Source organism: Alexandromys fortis, unplaced genomic scaffold, assembly GCF_014885135.2.
Source record: "Alexandromys fortis isolate MF-2015 unplaced genomic scaffold, M_Fortis_MF-2015_v1.1 scaffold_109, whole genome shotgun sequence".
NCBI classification, from domain to species: domain Eukaryota; kingdom Metazoa; phylum Chordata; class Mammalia; order Rodentia; family Cricetidae; genus Alexandromys; species Alexandromys fortis.
Genome location: NW_026068005.1, coordinates 4,963,354 through 4,980,898, shown reverse-complemented (window position 1 = coordinate 4,980,898; position 17,545 = coordinate 4,963,354). Strand labels below are relative to the sequence as shown.

General features: G+C 36.0%; 1 protein-coding gene across 1 annotated transcript in view; it reads right to left on the bottom strand.

The window, feature by feature from the left end:
• The window catches only part of Dpp10 (dipeptidyl peptidase like 10), a 714,980-nt gene that overhangs the window by 41,511 nt on the left and 655,924 nt on the right, over nt 1-17,545 (bottom strand). Inside the window, exons 14-18 of the mRNA XM_050161474.1 lie at nt 16,361-16,452; nt 15,567-15,614; nt 10,933-11,054; nt 9,551-9,598; nt 47-145 (exon numbers count right to left, since the gene is read on the bottom strand). Coding sequence (XP_050017431.1) covers nt 47-145; nt 9,551-9,598; nt 10,933-11,054; nt 15,567-15,614; nt 16,361-16,452 — 409 coding nt within the window. The remainder of the gene's footprint in view (nt 1-46; nt 146-9,550; nt 9,599-10,932; nt 11,055-15,566; nt 15,615-16,360; nt 16,453-17,545) is intronic.

Below are 17,545 nucleotides of genomic sequence, written 5' to 3'. Positions count from 1 at the left end.
TCAGAGAAAGCTATTCTTGCAGGATGCAGCATGTGCCAAATTTTACCATAGTCATCTACATGAAGGATTCTGATTTCTGACTTGGCGAGCTTCTTCTTCTGGATAGTTTCTTTCATCAGAGAGTTGCTTTCCAAGATGAAATATTCTGAAAAATCAGAGAATAAGTGTCTGTAGAGCATCCACCAAAAGGTGCATCCATTTACACCCTCCCTGCAAGGCTCAGGGACCACTGTGGAGAGGGGAAAGAAAGATCTTAAGAATGATAAATCAATGTTGACCAAAATGAAACAGTGTCTTCTAGACATGACAGATGACAGAACCATTGCCCTCGTGAAATCACAGCAGCTGTGAGTTCCTGGACAAGGTTAATCCAGTGAGCATTCCAGCATGGAGTGTGAAGGGGCTCAAAAATCCTCATCAGTAGCCAGGAAGCTATTGACTGCTAATGGAGGGACAGAAAGTTTTCTTTAAAGGTGTGGGCCTGGCTGGTTGATCATGCTCTACTGGATGTCCCCACCCACAAGTATATGAGCAACATAAAATGGTCATGGGTTATAGGAAAAGAAAAGGATATGAAGTTGAAGCGATACATGAAGTGTAGGAGTTGGATTTGGGATGAGTAAAGGAGAGAACTGAGGGGTGAGTATGTTCAAAATACATTGCATGCATCTATAAAATTCTCAAAACATAAAAACATATTAGAGCATTCTGCACACCCAAAGAAGTGCATAAACAGCTACCTTCAATTCAATTACTGGAAATTAATCCACCACCATGAACTATCCTCAAGTTGCTGATATCTGTCACATACCATACCAAGCATGGGAAGAAATTTCTAGTCTGTCTTCTAAATCACTACAGGGGTCTTCCAACTGAACTTGTTCATACTAGTGACTTTCCATCCATTTGCTCCAATACATTGGAGTTACCATTTACATTTCAAAATAAAAGTATAATCATGCTACTACTCTCCTTTAGAATATTTAAAAGACTGCAAAGCTATCTAGCAGTAAATGAGTTAAAATTTCAATAATTTGGATACCACTATAAAAACTCAGGAAGATAGCAAAATAGTAGGAAACAACCCAGAAATGACCTAAAAAGCATCAGTCTCAGATGAGAATGTTAAAATTATAGCCCAATTGTTCAATATGCTGGAAAAAGCACAAAATTATATGCCAAAAACGAAACATGCAAAATATGAGATATGTGATAATTATAGTCTAAGAGGAAAAATTTCCAAGTGAGACCTACAGAATCTATAGAATATTAGATGCTGCAGAACACACTGATGAACTGGAAATGTAACAAAATACTAACAATCAGTCAAAATTTTAAAAATTTAACTGACAGTCTTGGGATATGACTCAGCGGATAAAAGCATGTATCCCCAAGCCTTAGTAAAGAAGACTGATTCCAAGGTCCTTTGTGGTTGAAAAGGAGGGCAAGTTTTCTCCTGACCTGTTCATATGTGCTGTGACATGAGGATGCCACACAATAGTAAATAAATGCAATTTTTTATGTTGATGCACCATGAAAAGCATATAAATAACTTGCTAGATTTTACTTACTTTTTGTGAAATATAAAAATACACTCAGGCCAAGCAGTGGTGGCCAACGCCTTTAATCCCAGGACTCAGGGGCAGAAGCAGGCCGATTTCTGTGAGCTTGAGGCCAGCAAGGTCTACAGAACTAATTCCAGGACAGCCATGACTGTTACACAGAGAAACCCTGTCTCCAAAAACCAAAAAAAAAAAAAAAAAAAAAATTGGGGGAAACTTTAGATAGTGAAATAAGTGATCCTTAAATGTGTGTGTGTGCATTTATGTGTACATTTGAGTCTTTGATATTTCTCAGACACATACCATAGATTTTATTTTAGGGGTCATGTTTTATGTTTTTTTATTAACTAGATTCATTCCTAGGGTATTTGAAATGACTTTAAATCTTCATTGTGTTTTGTAAGGTATTTGAAAAAAAACATACTTAGTTATAGTTATGTGTGTATGTGTGCATGGTAGATTTGTTCATCTTAACAGTTTGCTTTGTGTTCTATAAATTTTTGCTTATTTTTAAAAATCTTCTTGTAGCTGGGCAGTGGTGGAACATGCCCTTTTAATCCCAGCACTCAGGATGCAGAGGAAGGGGGATCTCTGTGAGTTTGAGGCCAGCCTAGTCTATAGAACAAGTTCTAGGAGAGGCACCATAGTTATACAGAGAAACTTTGTCTCAAAAACCAAAAACAAACAAATCAAATATCTTCTTGTATATAACTATGTCTTCTGTGAATAAAGTATAAAGACAGGTGCTATTATTATTCTTGTCTATGTCCTGGCTGAGTACTCAGAGTATTGTAGAGAAAGGGTTGTAGGAAGCTAGCTTGCCTTCCTTGATCATACAGAAGCATCTGTCTCTCATCTGTTACTCATAATGCCAGCTATACTATTTTTGTGGAGATCATCATCAAATTCAGTAATTCTCTTTACATATTTTGTAGTGCTGATTTGAAATTTCTATGATTGTATTGTTAAATGTTTGTCAAATTTATCAAATGTTAGTTTTCTAAATCATTTGTGGTTCTCATAGAGATATGGTGAGTCACATTGATTGGCGGTATTTCAGCAACATGGAATGAGCAAACATTGTATAATGTTAGTAAACATATTAGTCTTTTAATAAATTATTAAATGCAATATCTGGTAAACTAGGTTCATATCTAAATTCCTGAGAAACTTTTTATTTTCTTTTAGTTCTTTTTTTTATTCGTGTGTGTGTGTGTGTGTGTGTGTGTATGTGTGTGTGAGGAGGTGCAATAATCATCTTGTAGAAGCCACAGAACAGCTCCATATCTATTCCCGGGTGCAGTCCATCTTTGTGTTGTTGTCTGAGTCAGGGTCTCTTATGGTCCACAGGGTGGCTTACTGACACAGAGGCTCCTCCAGTCTCCAACTCCACAGACTGAGACTAAGTGTGACCCCACAGTGAACAGCTTTTCTTAAGACAATTCTGGGGACTTGTACTAGCAAGGGAAACCCTTCACCAACTGAATTTTTTCACCTAGGTAAAGAGGTAAATTTTACTTTAGTTCTGAATTTGGAATATAAATAATAGATGGTATAGGTTTTCTTCCTTCCTTAGATAGGGTGCCCATGATGAATTTGGACACTTTTTTCAATCTGAGTTAATCTTCAATCTGATATTATTCTACTTCTGCCTCCCAAATGCTAGGATTAGATGTGTATACTAATATGCATGCCTAGGTCTGTTTCCTGGAATAGCTTGTCTAAATGTCATGGTACATTCATTAAGCATTTTGTGGAATACACAAGTAAATGCTTTTATTTTCTCTTTGCATTTTAAATATATGGTTCCATGGTATTTGGGTTACTTCTTGTCTGATAAGATACATGTAGTTACATCATTTTATCATTGTTATGTGAAATGGGGTGAATCTAACCCTTTTCTATTGCTGGTGACCTTTTCTCCCATATCACAGACTTTCTGCATTTGATTTTTCTGTTCATCAGTATGGTTTGGAGTTTTATTCATTTTGGATTTTTAGTGATTTTTTTTATTGGAGATTCCTGACTATAATTTTGTAATCTTCTTTCACAAGTCCTGCTGCCTTTCTGATTAGAAACAGAGACAGAGTCTATCACCAACAGAGGTTCAATGACTGATTTCACTTATTTTTATGTTGTTCTGGAAGAGTTTCTTTCTTTCTGTTTTGTTAATATTGCAAATTCTCAAATTTTAATATTTATCTTAATAATATCCACTCTGAATTTTGTTTTCATTTAAAATGTTTTGTGTTTATTAATTTCCTTTATAAAATCAAATCCCATCTGTTCTACTGACCAAATGCATTTCCTATATTTTAATTATCTACTTATTATGCTGGCACTGTTTGCTTTTTCTGGAGATGGAGCACAGGGTCTCACACACGGCATGTGTGTGTGTTATTTTGCTCGGCTCCATCCTCAGGATCAGAAATCAAGAGAAATCGTCACATTCTACCAGAAGCAATTCATTTCTGTGATATATTTATCTAAGTCATTATATAATTAATAAAACCTTAGGAGTCAATATTGGGGTGCAAACCTGATAGATAGGTAGAAAGCAGTGGAGAAACTATGGGATGACTCTTTCTTGTTACCGTTCCAGATCAAAAAGACCAAGAAATCTCCCTAAGCCCATCGTTATCTATTCTGTACCTCTCTATCTGGCCCTCCAAATTCCCTATAGCTCATCTGATCAACCAGTCATGGATTCTGCTCCTTGATTCGAGGTTCAATTTAATAGCAGTCTCAGAGTATCAGTGAAAACAAATATCCCACAACATTTTTGTATATCTGATTTAATTACGATTTATATGTATGATCCCATTCACAACAAATTTCTGCTTCTAAAATATTTTCCTCAGTAACAAAAATTGTGGAGAATGTGCTATCTGACCTTCCTAAAATTCAGCAACATTATTTAATGTTGTTGAAAATGCTGAAACATTTTCAAAGGAACAATCAAAAATTTTCCACAGAAAATATTTTAAAGTGTAAATTTATGTTACAAAAAGTTAATCACATTTTTCTTTAGATATTTAGTGGCCCTTGTGTGTAGCCATGTGCATAACAAGGCACATACGTGGAGGTCAGAGGACAACTTTTGGGAGTCCTTTCCTTCCCTCTTGTATGTCTGGGTATAAAACTTTTAAGTTTGGCAGCGAGCACTTTTACCCACTCAACAGTTTCACTGGACCTAAAAATTTAAATTCTTATTTTCTGTAGTCCATTATCATTAACTATTTGTACTCCAAACACTAATATAAAAGCACAATGAATAGATAAAAACAGACACTTTTTGCACGTACAAGGTTCCAGTGTCACTTGACAATGTTAGTACAAATGACACAACACTAAAGTTTGTTAAATTTTTGTCTTTATAACTCTAAATACATATCATATTTAATAGTTCGTTTTATAAAGGTGCACTAATTTATTGTACTTCAATTAATAATTTAGTAAATGAATAAGAACATCTAGAGGGACCAATGTGGGAGTATTATAGTAGTAATTTCATATAGCTTATTATAAATTACCAGTGGGGAAAAACATAATTACAAGTAAACTAATTATATCACTCTAATAGCAGTTGGAATTTTTCTATTAAATTAAATTGAATTAATTTACTCATGAAATAAATGTTTCCCTATGAGCACAGAGAACTAAATTGTAGTTAAAAAAACAAATTTAAGAAAGATTTAAAACATTTCAAAATAGTATTGAAACACCATAAATTACAATAAATTTAGAAAATAAGTTTAGCAAAAATGACTTGTTTTTGACAAGTGATTTAAAGATGGGGTAATACTAAGACATCCAACTAATGTGGAGATAAGGAAGCAAAGAGAAAATAATAAGAACAGAAATTTTGCAGGAAATGAAAAGGGAGATAAGAATTGAGAAAAGAATAAAAAGGAAGCAATGGAAAGAGATGCAAGGCAAATGAAAGGCAAGGCAAAGCTGAGGCTGGAAAGAAAGAGACAAGTAAAAGAAACAGACATACCTAAAAGCAGGCAAGGAACAGGTGGTGAGGGCAAAGGAAGTGACAGGAAACCTGGCCTCATTATTTCTCATTATTTATCTACTAAAATTATGGCGAGCTGAGCCACCCAAAATCACACATTAATGGTATTCACAAGACAGAAAATGGCATTCAAGAGGGAAGTGTCAATAGCAGGATGTTATTAGTAGTGTAAGCAGAGGAAATACACAGACAGACAGACAGCTGCCCTTTTCCCTGGCCCTTCTTTGGGATTCACTGCTTGTCCCAGTAATTGAAAACAAAAACTGCACACCCCAAGGCTGAGCTCTGGGGTGCACCTGTCCTTGTACCACAAACCTTTCAAACAGTGATCCTCTGCACACTTTTTTCACTGTAATACATCTGGATAAATATGGGGGTCAATGGAAGAAAGGGTGTTTCAGACATTAGCCATGTAGAAATGTGGTATTTATGCCACATCTCAAGTCCATAGATAAAGGGTTTCTCTGTTATTATACATGGAATGTATGATCAGGATAGAGCATTTGGAAAATATTAAAACAGAAACAACAAAATTACCTGAAAGTTTCCCATAGAAATGTAAGATAAATGTAAATTGTCTGAATATCTGAATTCAGACAATATCCAAAATACCTTGTGTTTTGTTTTTGTGTTGTTTTTGGAATAGAATCTCACCATCCCAGGTTAACCTTGAACCCATTATGTAACTAAGGATGACTACTTGTGATAATCTTGCCTATACTTCTGGAGGGCTGGGATCAGAGGAATGAATCACTACATCCATGTTATGGAGTGCCAGTGATTGTACTTGGGATTTTGTGTATGCTAGGAAGGTATTCTAAAACTTTAGTTCCATTTTCTCAAAATTTTATGCAATTTATGATCATATATATATATTTGTTTTACAAATTTATATTCAGATTTACTTATTTAGCTTTAATTAACAAAAGAAAAATGAAAATATAAAATTTGGAGGCTGCTGATTTTGTTATGTTCCTAAATGTTCATTGCTCTTTATATTCCTAGTGGAAAACTATGAGATCCTCTTCCTCTAGTCACTAAAAAAAGGTTTTGTGTTATTAATTTGTTAGGAAAGATATCGAATGATATTTCATTTACTCTGTTTTCTATTGCTTTCCATGTCAGTTAAGTAGTCTTATTTTTCTTTTCCCAATTTTTTCCCTCATGCCATATTTTACTGCATGAGGCCCAGAGATCAGTTGAGACTGTCTCATATATGCTTTTATTTTTTCAACTCCCAGTCTCACTTGTCATTAAATACAAACTTTGTGTTCCTAATAATTGTCTGTTAATAGAAAAGGAAGCATATGACCTCTGTCCACTCAGCCAACTAAAAATTATACGTCTTGACCATGAGGCAAAGTTGACTTTTTGGTGCAATACTAGAAATATTTAGTAACTTTTCAGGAGAAATGTTCTGTAATTGTCAATAATGCTATAAAACATAGCTTTGTAACAGTGGGACAAAATTAAATCCATATCTCATCAAGAATGTTCTTTGATTCACTTTTTGACAGAGGTCAGATATGCAATGTGACCCCAATGTCAACTATCAGATGTCATAGGTCATATCTATCTCCTGTTGTGTTTTTGCCCTTTTGCTCCAAGGAACATGACCCTCACTATTGACTATTAACTTCCGTGTTTCTGCTCTCAGAAGGTGATGATGGAGTCATTTCATACAATGATGTTGTATCTGTAAAATTAAAGCTTCTTGCTGTTTTGTTAACTCTCCTGAAGTTGCTCTAACTATCTCTGCTTGGATGCTGCATTTTTAAGTAGGTTCTCCAAAACTGATGATCTGATTACTGAAATGTTTAACATTAAATGTAGGCATGGGCTGCTTTTAGACATGTGCTATTTCAATGAATTATGCATATTATAGAATTTAATCAAAACAGTAAGGTGATTTCAATTTAATTCAGTATATAATACCTTGACTCTTACACACACTGCAAATGACCCTATGTATATGCAGATGTAAAAAGATTCTCACTGTCAAAAAATAATTATCTTTGCTATGAGTAGTGAGCAGATTCAATTATTTATCACATCTCTTTTAAGACATATTTTGAAGATGAGGAAAAAGGAGCAAAGAAAAATTGGAAAAAATGCTGAATTATTTTTCAGCCATAGAAGAAATTCAGGATCTATCTTTGTGGGAAGAGGTGATAAGTCTCTATATGTTACATCTTTCTTTCCTTGGAATGGCACATGTCACATTTACACATTTACATCTGCAGCCCCATCTAATGATGATTGCTATTTCAGAAATGTGACTCAGGACAAAAGCATGACAGAAAAATATTCTAAGCTCAGACTCCTTCATTTGATTTCTGGTTTTATTAAGTATTAACATAGCTCTATCTAAGTCCTTTTAATCTCTCTTTGACTCAGTTTCTTTATATGTAAAGGAAAATAATAAAAGATTATCTCATGGAGATTCTCCGACTTGAACATTTACTGTTAAGATAATATTGCATATGGTGCGGAAGAGATGCACAGTGATCAAGAATGAGCACTGTTTATGAAGAAGACTTGAGTTCAATTCCCAATACCCACATCATGTAGTTCATGACCTCCCCACCCCTGTAATTCCACTTCTAGAGGATCTGGGTCCCTCTTCTGGCCTCCACTGGCAGTCGAACACACCTGGCGTACATTCACATCGACATAAATAAAATTAGACTATTCATAATATGATAAATAATTAGAGCATAAGAATTCTGACTTTGTAAATATAGAAAGCAAAAGAAGAAAATGAAGATGGGAGACAGGGATGAAAAGGAATATAATATAGGAATTCATTCTACGATCAGCTCAACTGGTAGATGGAAAGATGATTCATCAGTTAAGAGTGCATACTGATCTTAAAGAGGATCTGCATTTTCTTCCTAATACTCACACTGGACAGCTCACAACTGACTGTAAACCCTGTTCTAGGAGATCTAATGCCTTCTCTTAGCCTGCATGGGTACTTATGAACTCATATACTGTAAGTGCATACACTAGATATACAAAACACATACATACACATAAAATAAAAATGAATCAATAAATTTGTAAACAAAAAGATTGACTTAATCATATCTCTTACTAGCCGGGCGATGGTGGCGCTTGCCTTTAATCCCAGCACTTGGGAGGCAGAGGCAGGCGGATTTCTGTGAGTTCGAGACCAGCCTGGTCTACAGAGCTAGTTCCAGGACAGGCTCCAAAGCCACAGAGAAACCCTGTCTTGAANTTTAGTATACAACCATCTTATTAGTGAAACCCTAGCCTCTCCTGCATTATTTGATAACATGGGTGGCCAATAAAAAAAAAGTTGGGTGGATATATAAATGAATAACCAAGAATATTCACACGTAAATATATGTGAATTTATATAATGGTATCTGCATATTTCATACAAATAAGATAAATAAACCACATAAAATATTTTATAATTTTCCAAATATGTTATGACTATCTCTGTGCTTCATATTACATTAAGCAAAAGATTAAACATGTTTTTTCTTCCCAGAAAAGAGGGAAACTCATGTGCCCTACCCCCAAGACAAATAAGCAAATAATGTTTTCAATATAAAAAGATATGTTAAAAGGTATGGGATGGGACATAACCTACAAGGGGCTCAAAAATGATCCAAAATCTCAGAGGCAAGAGGGTGAGAACCCACATAACTGTCAATCTTTATTGGGTGTAGGTAAAGAAGGTGTCAAGATCTAACATAAACAGTAACATGATCAAATCAAACCACTACTACTTCTGTTTTATTAACATAAATAAAATCATCTTGAAGGCCTCAAAAAGCATTATTTATGCAAAGGATCCTGTTGAAGAATGTCCTAGAGTGCATGACACCCAGAATTAAAACAAAACAAAACAAAAACAAAACTTTGCCTATGATCAAGGCCAAACTTAATTTTCCAAACTGTTTTTTTTTTTTTTTTTTTTTTTTTTGGTACTCACTTGATGGGTTGTCTGTACTGTGGAGACTGACCACTGGGACCCTTGGACCTGGAATTTAAAAACATACATATATAGGTTTTTAAAGACATGTAAGGTGACTGGAAAGATGGCCAAATGGGCAAAGGTTCTTGCTGTCAAGACAATGATTGAAGGAGAGAACTGACTCCCATAAGCTTTCCTCTGACCTCCACATATGTCTCATAGTATGTACACATACATGATACACACATACACAAGCAATTAAGTTAATATAATAAGACGCCTAACTAACTCATGCTATCATGAAGACTACGTGGCAGAGTTCCTTTTTCCACATGGAAATATTTTACATCTAAAATACAATAAAAACAGAAACAAAATAAGTAATTTATGCTATTAATTGCATTTCAAGGGGATGCATGAATTCCATTTCATATCTGAGAAATATAGTTTCATAATAAAGAAAAAAAGGAGTCTTTTTAATGCTTCCATGAAAGATTTCCCTAAACATATCCATGAAAGACTATAGCATGATAACATAAGATGAAAGAAAGAAAACAGGGTGGAAACCAATGCTCAGCACCAAATGAGAGAGAGCAGAGGAGGTGAGTTCCTATCAATTCCCAAATCCTTGTATGCACTGTGTGAGCAGATCCATTAACGTGTGCGCAGGGAGAGATCAAAAGACAACCTCGAGCATACCTCTTCAGTAGCCATTCACTTTTTATTTTCTTGAGAGAGTGTCTCTCACCACCATGGAAATTGTCAAGTAGGTGAGGCTGAATACCAGCCAGCTCCAGGTATCCCTTGCCTCTCTTTCCTAGCACTGGAATTGCAAGTGCATGCCATCATACTCGACACGATTTTTTACGTGACTTCTGAGGACCAAATTCAGGTCCTTGTTCTCAAAAGGAAAACATTTTACCCATGGAGTTGGCTCCTTTGTCCATATTTATCCTAATTCTCTTAACCTTAAAATTGCTCATTAGGAGGAAAGCTGTTGTTTTTCTTTAAAGACAGATTATTATTGCACTGTGATTTTGTCAAAATAATTGTCTATCTCTTTAGATTCCCCAAGTTCAGATGTCCCTATAGACTGTACATCCACCATAATTCCAAAGGATTTCTGTTTGAGGGGATTGGAGAGATGACTCAGTAGTTAAGGGCATATATTGTCCTTGGAAAGAACCGAGATTCAGTTTCCAGTTCTCAACTTTAGTAACTCACAACCACTGACTCCAGTTCCATGAAATCTGTAGTCCTCTTCTGGCCTTCTCTAAGTGAAACAGTGGAATAAGCATGGAATCTCAGCAATTATCAAATTTATAAATACCTACTAACAATGAAACGTGTCAAACCAAGTAGATGGAAGGGATCCTACAGAAAAGCATATGCTATCTAACCTTCACAGAATAACAAGAAATGTTGGTTCATGGGACTGAAGCTGGCATCAAAATATGTGCAATCATCTTTCATAAAGTTGCATGAGATGCAATCACGATTCAACGGTCCCTCGGTAGAAGCACTGAAAAAATAAAACAAAAATGATAAAATTGTTAATACAGCCACTTGAACTTCATGGCATCAACATTAAAATATAGTCAAACCGGAAAGTTTCCTTACTTCTTCTATGGAAATACCTTCTAACTTGTGAATCATTCAAAACATACAAGATCAATTTCCATGTTTAAAGTTATGACATATATATATTTTTCTTCTGGGAATAACATTAAAATTATGAAATGTACATATAAGTTGTAGGTGTATATAACTATTAATAAATTCACTGATCTACACAGTATTCCCTATAATTTATTGTTAATTCTATTTTCCCTGTTAATATTTATTTCATTTTCACTTACATGTATAATTATGTGTGTGCATGTATGTGTGAATACCTGAGGAAGACAGAAGAGGGTATCTGGGCTCTGGGAACAGAACTGTGGTCCTCTGTAAGTGCATTACAGACTTTAACTACTAAGCTATCTCCAGCCCCTAAGATTTCTTCATAGATATTTCTATGTACAGAATAAAACACAGAACTTCCTCATAGAAGCACAGATAAAGCAGTCTTCAACAAATAGCAGCCAAAAGATGAATAAATATTTCTACAATTTTCCCAAATGAAGCCCATAATTTTATAACTTCAAAACTCTAAACATTATAATTCAGCATCTTAAATTTTAAGCCCTGGAATCTTAACTAAAGAAGCTACAATTGTGTTTGATAATACATGAAACATTACTGACATACGACACCAATGGGGAGCTTTTTGTCTTATTTTATGATAATGTTGCTTTAGGTCAGAAGTTATGACCAGTTTATTTAAGATTAAACCACATATCAATACTTTTTATCTTATAAATAGTTCCAAGTGCAATATTAATCTAATCAGCAGATGAAAACATATGCTTTCTCCACTCTCCCCGTCAAACGCCAAAATAGAGAAGAGAACTCATAATAGATGTCTTTAGGAAGTCTGGGAAACTAATGGCTCCTGAGGGAAGGAGAGACATTTTCTTGTGCGGTTTAGCCACTGACCAGGTGTCCGTGTTCCTCTAAATAAGCTTAACAAATCTCTCTCTCTCCTCTCTCTGTCTCTGTCTCTCTGTCTCTGTCTCTGTCTCTGTCTCTGTCTCTCTCTCTCTCTCTCTCTCTCTCACACACACACACACACACAGCAGAAAGGAGACTTGAGAAGAGGAATAAGACCCTAAGTGAATATGATCAAAATGCATGCATGTATGATAATGTCATACTGTCAGAAGGACAGTATTAGTATTATGCATAATTAATATACAGCAAGCAAAAACTTCAAAAAGCTTATTTGAACAAAGTGTTCTCAACCACATTTTAGAATGGTTCACAATTTCAGACACAAACATGCATGTGTGAATAAGAATGTTAACGTTGATGTGTACTGTATGACAACGCTAGGAAAAAGAGAAGAGGTGTTAGAATGGATGCAAGGGTGGGAAAAGGAGCCCAGGCTTAGTATTATTTCCTCCTCTCAGAGCTACAACTTTATACTTGAAATGCTGTGAGATCATTACAATCCACAGACATATTAGGCATTTAAAAATTCATCCTTCAATGACTTGTGAGATAATCATAATTTTATTTGAACTATGGTCATGAATTTTTCCATTTAAACAATTTTTTAGGGATAAATTCAGTTATTCTAAATACATCTACAATGATGTTGAACTATTATTCCAAAGAAAATGAGCAAGTTTCTGAGTTACATATATCTTATCAGTGGTAACACTAAGATTTGAAGCCTTTCTCTGTCCTCTTCCATAAAGTTGTTTTCACATCTACACTCTCTAGAGATTACCCTTGGTATTTAGGACTTATCTATTTAGTGTGTATATATGTGTGATATGCATTTGTGCTCAGGAATACTCTCGTGTGTGCTATATGCAGGGCCCAAATGCTGACCTTTGGTGTCACCTGCTATTTCTCCACACTTTAGTTTTTTTGGGACAGAGTTTTTCACAGAACCCAAAGCTGGCCATTTCAGCTCTACTGGCTGACTCACAGCTCTAGGGATCCTCCTGTGTTTCCATTTATCCATCACTGTGATTACAGACATACACCACTTTTTACATAAGGGTTGGGGATCAGAACTCAGATCCTCATGCTTGTACAGCAAGCTCTTTACCCGTTATGTCCCCAGCCACCCTTTACACTACTCTGTTTATGACATTCCTGAAACAAACAAACAAAAAAAATAGAGTGCTTTTAGACAAAAATATAAACACTGGGTTTGGTAACTGTTCTGACTCTTCCACACATTAAATCAAGCACAGGGCATTTTTACAGCTCAAGCAAGATGATGATTGAGTTTTCTGGGTCAAACTACATCTTCCTGTCAAGTCAACTGGCACTTAATGAGTTGTGGAAGAGGACACATATTAGCAAGATATTCTCTTTATAGGACGGTCCACTGCACTAGTCAAGTCATGAACCATTGACTGCATAGACCCAGTCATGATGCCAGTAACCACTCAGATCTAAGCAGTTGATATGCTTCTAGTCACATTTAGAGACTAATCAGAGCAAATAGCCTCAAGTCTTTCATCCAATGACCCTGACCAGGATTTGTCTCCAATAGACATTTCTTTTTGTGTCTTTTTTAATGAAAAGAATAAAATATGATCAAGTATTTCTACATCTCTAAAACATTGTTCATAGTTGTGAGGGTTAGTTTTTACTGCTAAATTCACATTCTAGAGTCATAATGATGAATTATCTGGATTTGATTGTCCTATGAACATGTCTTTGTGAGATTTCCTTAGTTGTGTTAATTCGTATGAAAAGACTCACGTTGAATGTGAGGGGTACCATTCTCCAGCGTGTGTGTTCCTGTGCATATCCATTTTTGTGGTGGCCAAAGGTTAATGTGAATTACTCCCTCAAGTGTTCCCCCACTCTATTTAATTGGACACAGTCTCTCTATGAACTAAGAGCTTGTCTATTCTGGCTAGTCTAGCAAGCTGGCTTGTTCTGGGGGCCCAATGTCTTCTCCTCTCAAACACTGGATTTTCCTCTAACCAGGTTTTGCATAGTTAGAAATCCAAACTCCAATTACCCTGCTTTCAGTGAGCACTCTATCCCCTGTACTTCATATACATTTTTACCCTTAAAAGAAAGCTAGGTGACTTGGTAAGAAGAAGAGGTGAAACTTCTTCAAACAGGGTGAATTTCCACTGAGAATAACCATGCAGCCTTGACGTGTTTAAAATAGGTGTGTGAAATGGAAATGAGAAAGTGCATGTAGAATCTGAAAATAATAGACCCTTTGCCTGCTCCAAATAAAACGTTCTTCTTGTAGGTCCTGCTGAGAGCTGGTAGAATGAGAAGATATTTTAATGCTGACTGGCTGAACTCTTAAGACCTTGATGTATTTAGTTTCACATTTGGGGATGCTGGGCAGATGTGAATATTCACATATGTATTGCTTCATTTTGTTTAAGTAAAGAATATTCTAGACTCAGATAAGACAACCTTCTCCAGCAATCTTATTTAATTTTATGACCCTCAACACAGGAGCAAACACAAAATAATAAGAAAAAGAGACAGAAAGAAGTTATTGCTTGCTTGGATTTGTATTAAAAGTCCCTTCCATCATGCTATTATGTTATATAGGAATAAATTATATTAATGTCACATTGATTGATTACAGAAAACTCAACTTGATATGGAGCAGAAGGAAAGATTGCTAGAAAAATATGTAAATGTCTGTAATGTAGGGAAGTAAGAAAAGACACACACACACATGCACAAAGAGTAGTGTGAAACTATAAACATGAAAAAATAAAATGAAGAAGTGAAATAGAAATCTCTAGTCTGGACATAATCCCCCAGGCTTCCAGACGGTCACAGCCAAAGGACCAGAGTAAAAGTGTAAGGTTCTGTCTTGTAGAGATTGGCCATATTAAAAATTAACCCAGGTTTTTAATGTCTTCCTTGCTGTGTTTTAGTATGAACTAAATTTACAAGAAAGAACCTGAGTTCAACATATAGCACAGATTTGGAAGGCTTACTGTAAATTATCTACTGAAGTTCTCACCAATATACTTAAAAAGTATCATAATTCATGACTTCTATGCCATATTACTATAAAAGCTCTTTGACACTGGTACCCTACTTGGAACAAAGTATTTGATGTGACCTGAATCTATGTTCCCTTGTCATGGTCACTTACTCTGGTTCTGGAGTATACTGTTTTTTATTCTCTCTGAAGTGAGAGCTTTGTCATTTTTTTTTTTTGTCATCAGCAAAACAAGACAAAACAAAATAAAAACCCACATATGTAAACAGCAAGACAAAAAATCCTAATCCATCTGTAGCTCCCTATACCTGCTAAGGTCTATGCCTAAGACACATGAACAAGAGAGTAGGGGTGTCATGTGGGAGGCTGGTTGTTCCCTTGCCATATGGAAAATGAGCTGAGCTTTCCCCACACCTCTGTTGTCTTGTGTTCATGGCCTCTGAAAAGTCAACCTAGGGAAAAAGAGTTCACACCACCTACCTGTACAGCTGCCTCCCTCGGGGAGAAAACTCTGTGCTCACAAAGTAACTGTTGGGGGAAAAAAAATAGCAAGGACATTAGAGGTATATGTATTTTTGTCAACCTTAGTTTTTCACTTGAATTTTCTAACCCGTCAAAAAGACAGGCAAGATCTGTTTTGTTATTCAGTCATGGGAATTTGTTCCAACTGGGAAATGTATGTGTCTTGTTTTGTAAAATAATCACTCTACTTCATAATCTTTCCCGAAGTCTGAAGAGTATGTGATAGTACTGGGTCTGTGTGCAGTGTCTGTGAACGAAGCAAAGATAATAGTTTTAAGATTTATTTGTATTTACGTGTATCTGTTCATATGTGCATTTCTATTCATATGTGTATTTCTGTTCATACGTGTATATCTGTTCATATGTGTGTATCTGTTCATATCTGTATTTCTATTCATATGTATATATCTGTTCATATGTGTATATCTGATCATATGTGTATTTCTATTCATATGTGCATGCAAGTGGAGGAGGCAGAGGCCAGCAGAGGGTAGCAGGTTCCCCTGGAGCAAGAATTATGAGAAGTTGTGAGTCTCCCAATATGGGTGCTGGGAACTGAACCTGGGTCCTCTGCAAGAACAGTCTGCTGTCCAGCTCCAAAAAAAAAAAAAAATGCTTTCAAAGAGAGGGTCACTGCTACATGAGTAACTTATTTGACCAAGAGCTTTGGTAAGAAAATTATTCTCTTATAATATAAAAGATTACACTTGACAATGCTGATGGCAGCCATGTAGAGAAGCAAAAACAATCACATTTTTTGAGTTGTTTCATCATAGGCCAAGATCCGTATCACTTCCCAGTTTCCTGATGTCAGATGCCGCACTGTAATTTGCTCATTTTTGCTCTGCAAAAAATAAAATTGAAAATATTGATTTCTCATTTTTACTTAAACAGTGTCTCTGTGGTAAACAAAAAACAATACTGGCAGCCTTTGCTTCATCTAATTCTTTCTCAACTAACATTCAGTTTCCTACATCAAAATCAAGGACTCACACGTGTTCTAATAAGAAGACCATGGCGGGACAGTGCCTTTCTCCCTGAGCTATAGGTAAACAATTCAGGAATTGCCAGGTAGCCATGCAACTGAGAGTTATCATGAGGGAAGCACTTGGCTCCACTGTGACTTTTACAGACAGAGGGGGCAGATGGGCAGTTGGACAGCAGCATCGTAGCAAACGTTTCAGAAGAAACCTTGCTACAACCCAGCAATGCCGTTTATTCTTCGCCTTCCTATGAGTGTACTACCGTAATATTTGGTAAGTTACATAATACTCAAACTAGCACAAGGCTGTATGCTTCCCAAACATTTTTCTCTTCTTTTCTGTGTGAGTAATTGCACATGTTCAATCCAGCACACGTTGATCTGATCAGGCTAATGGCCTGTCCTTCACTACAGACAAATACCATTTCTTTGCAAAGGCTTCTTAGCTTTGAAGCAGCCAAATTTTAGTCAGCCACAGTTATCTCTCTGTGTGACAAAATGCCATGAGTTGTTCATCCACAGACTTTATTTGTAGTTCCCACATTTTGATTCTTAAAATCAAACTTCCTTATGTTTCCAGAGGCATGTGGCTGAGGAATCACCTGGGGCTGGGACTCTTAGTCATAGGACACACATATACTCTTCACCTGTGTTGGCTTTCTTGTGTTTGCTTTTGAGACTGGAGATCACTTTGCCCTTTGCCACAGACTCCTGATTGCTGGATATCAGGCATGTGGTACCATGTGTGACTCAGGCTCTGGAGTCTTGAGCGCTGGATTGCAGGAATGTGTCAACATGCATGACTGGCGTTGCTTTTCTAACATCTGTCTTAATTTAGAGTCCACTGGCAATGTGAGCTTCCCTGGCACCTCATTTTTATATTTTCTCCTTATTCTTTGTTTTTTGTCAAATGGTACCATACTTTCTTTTTTTTTTAGAAGAAATTTTTATGAGC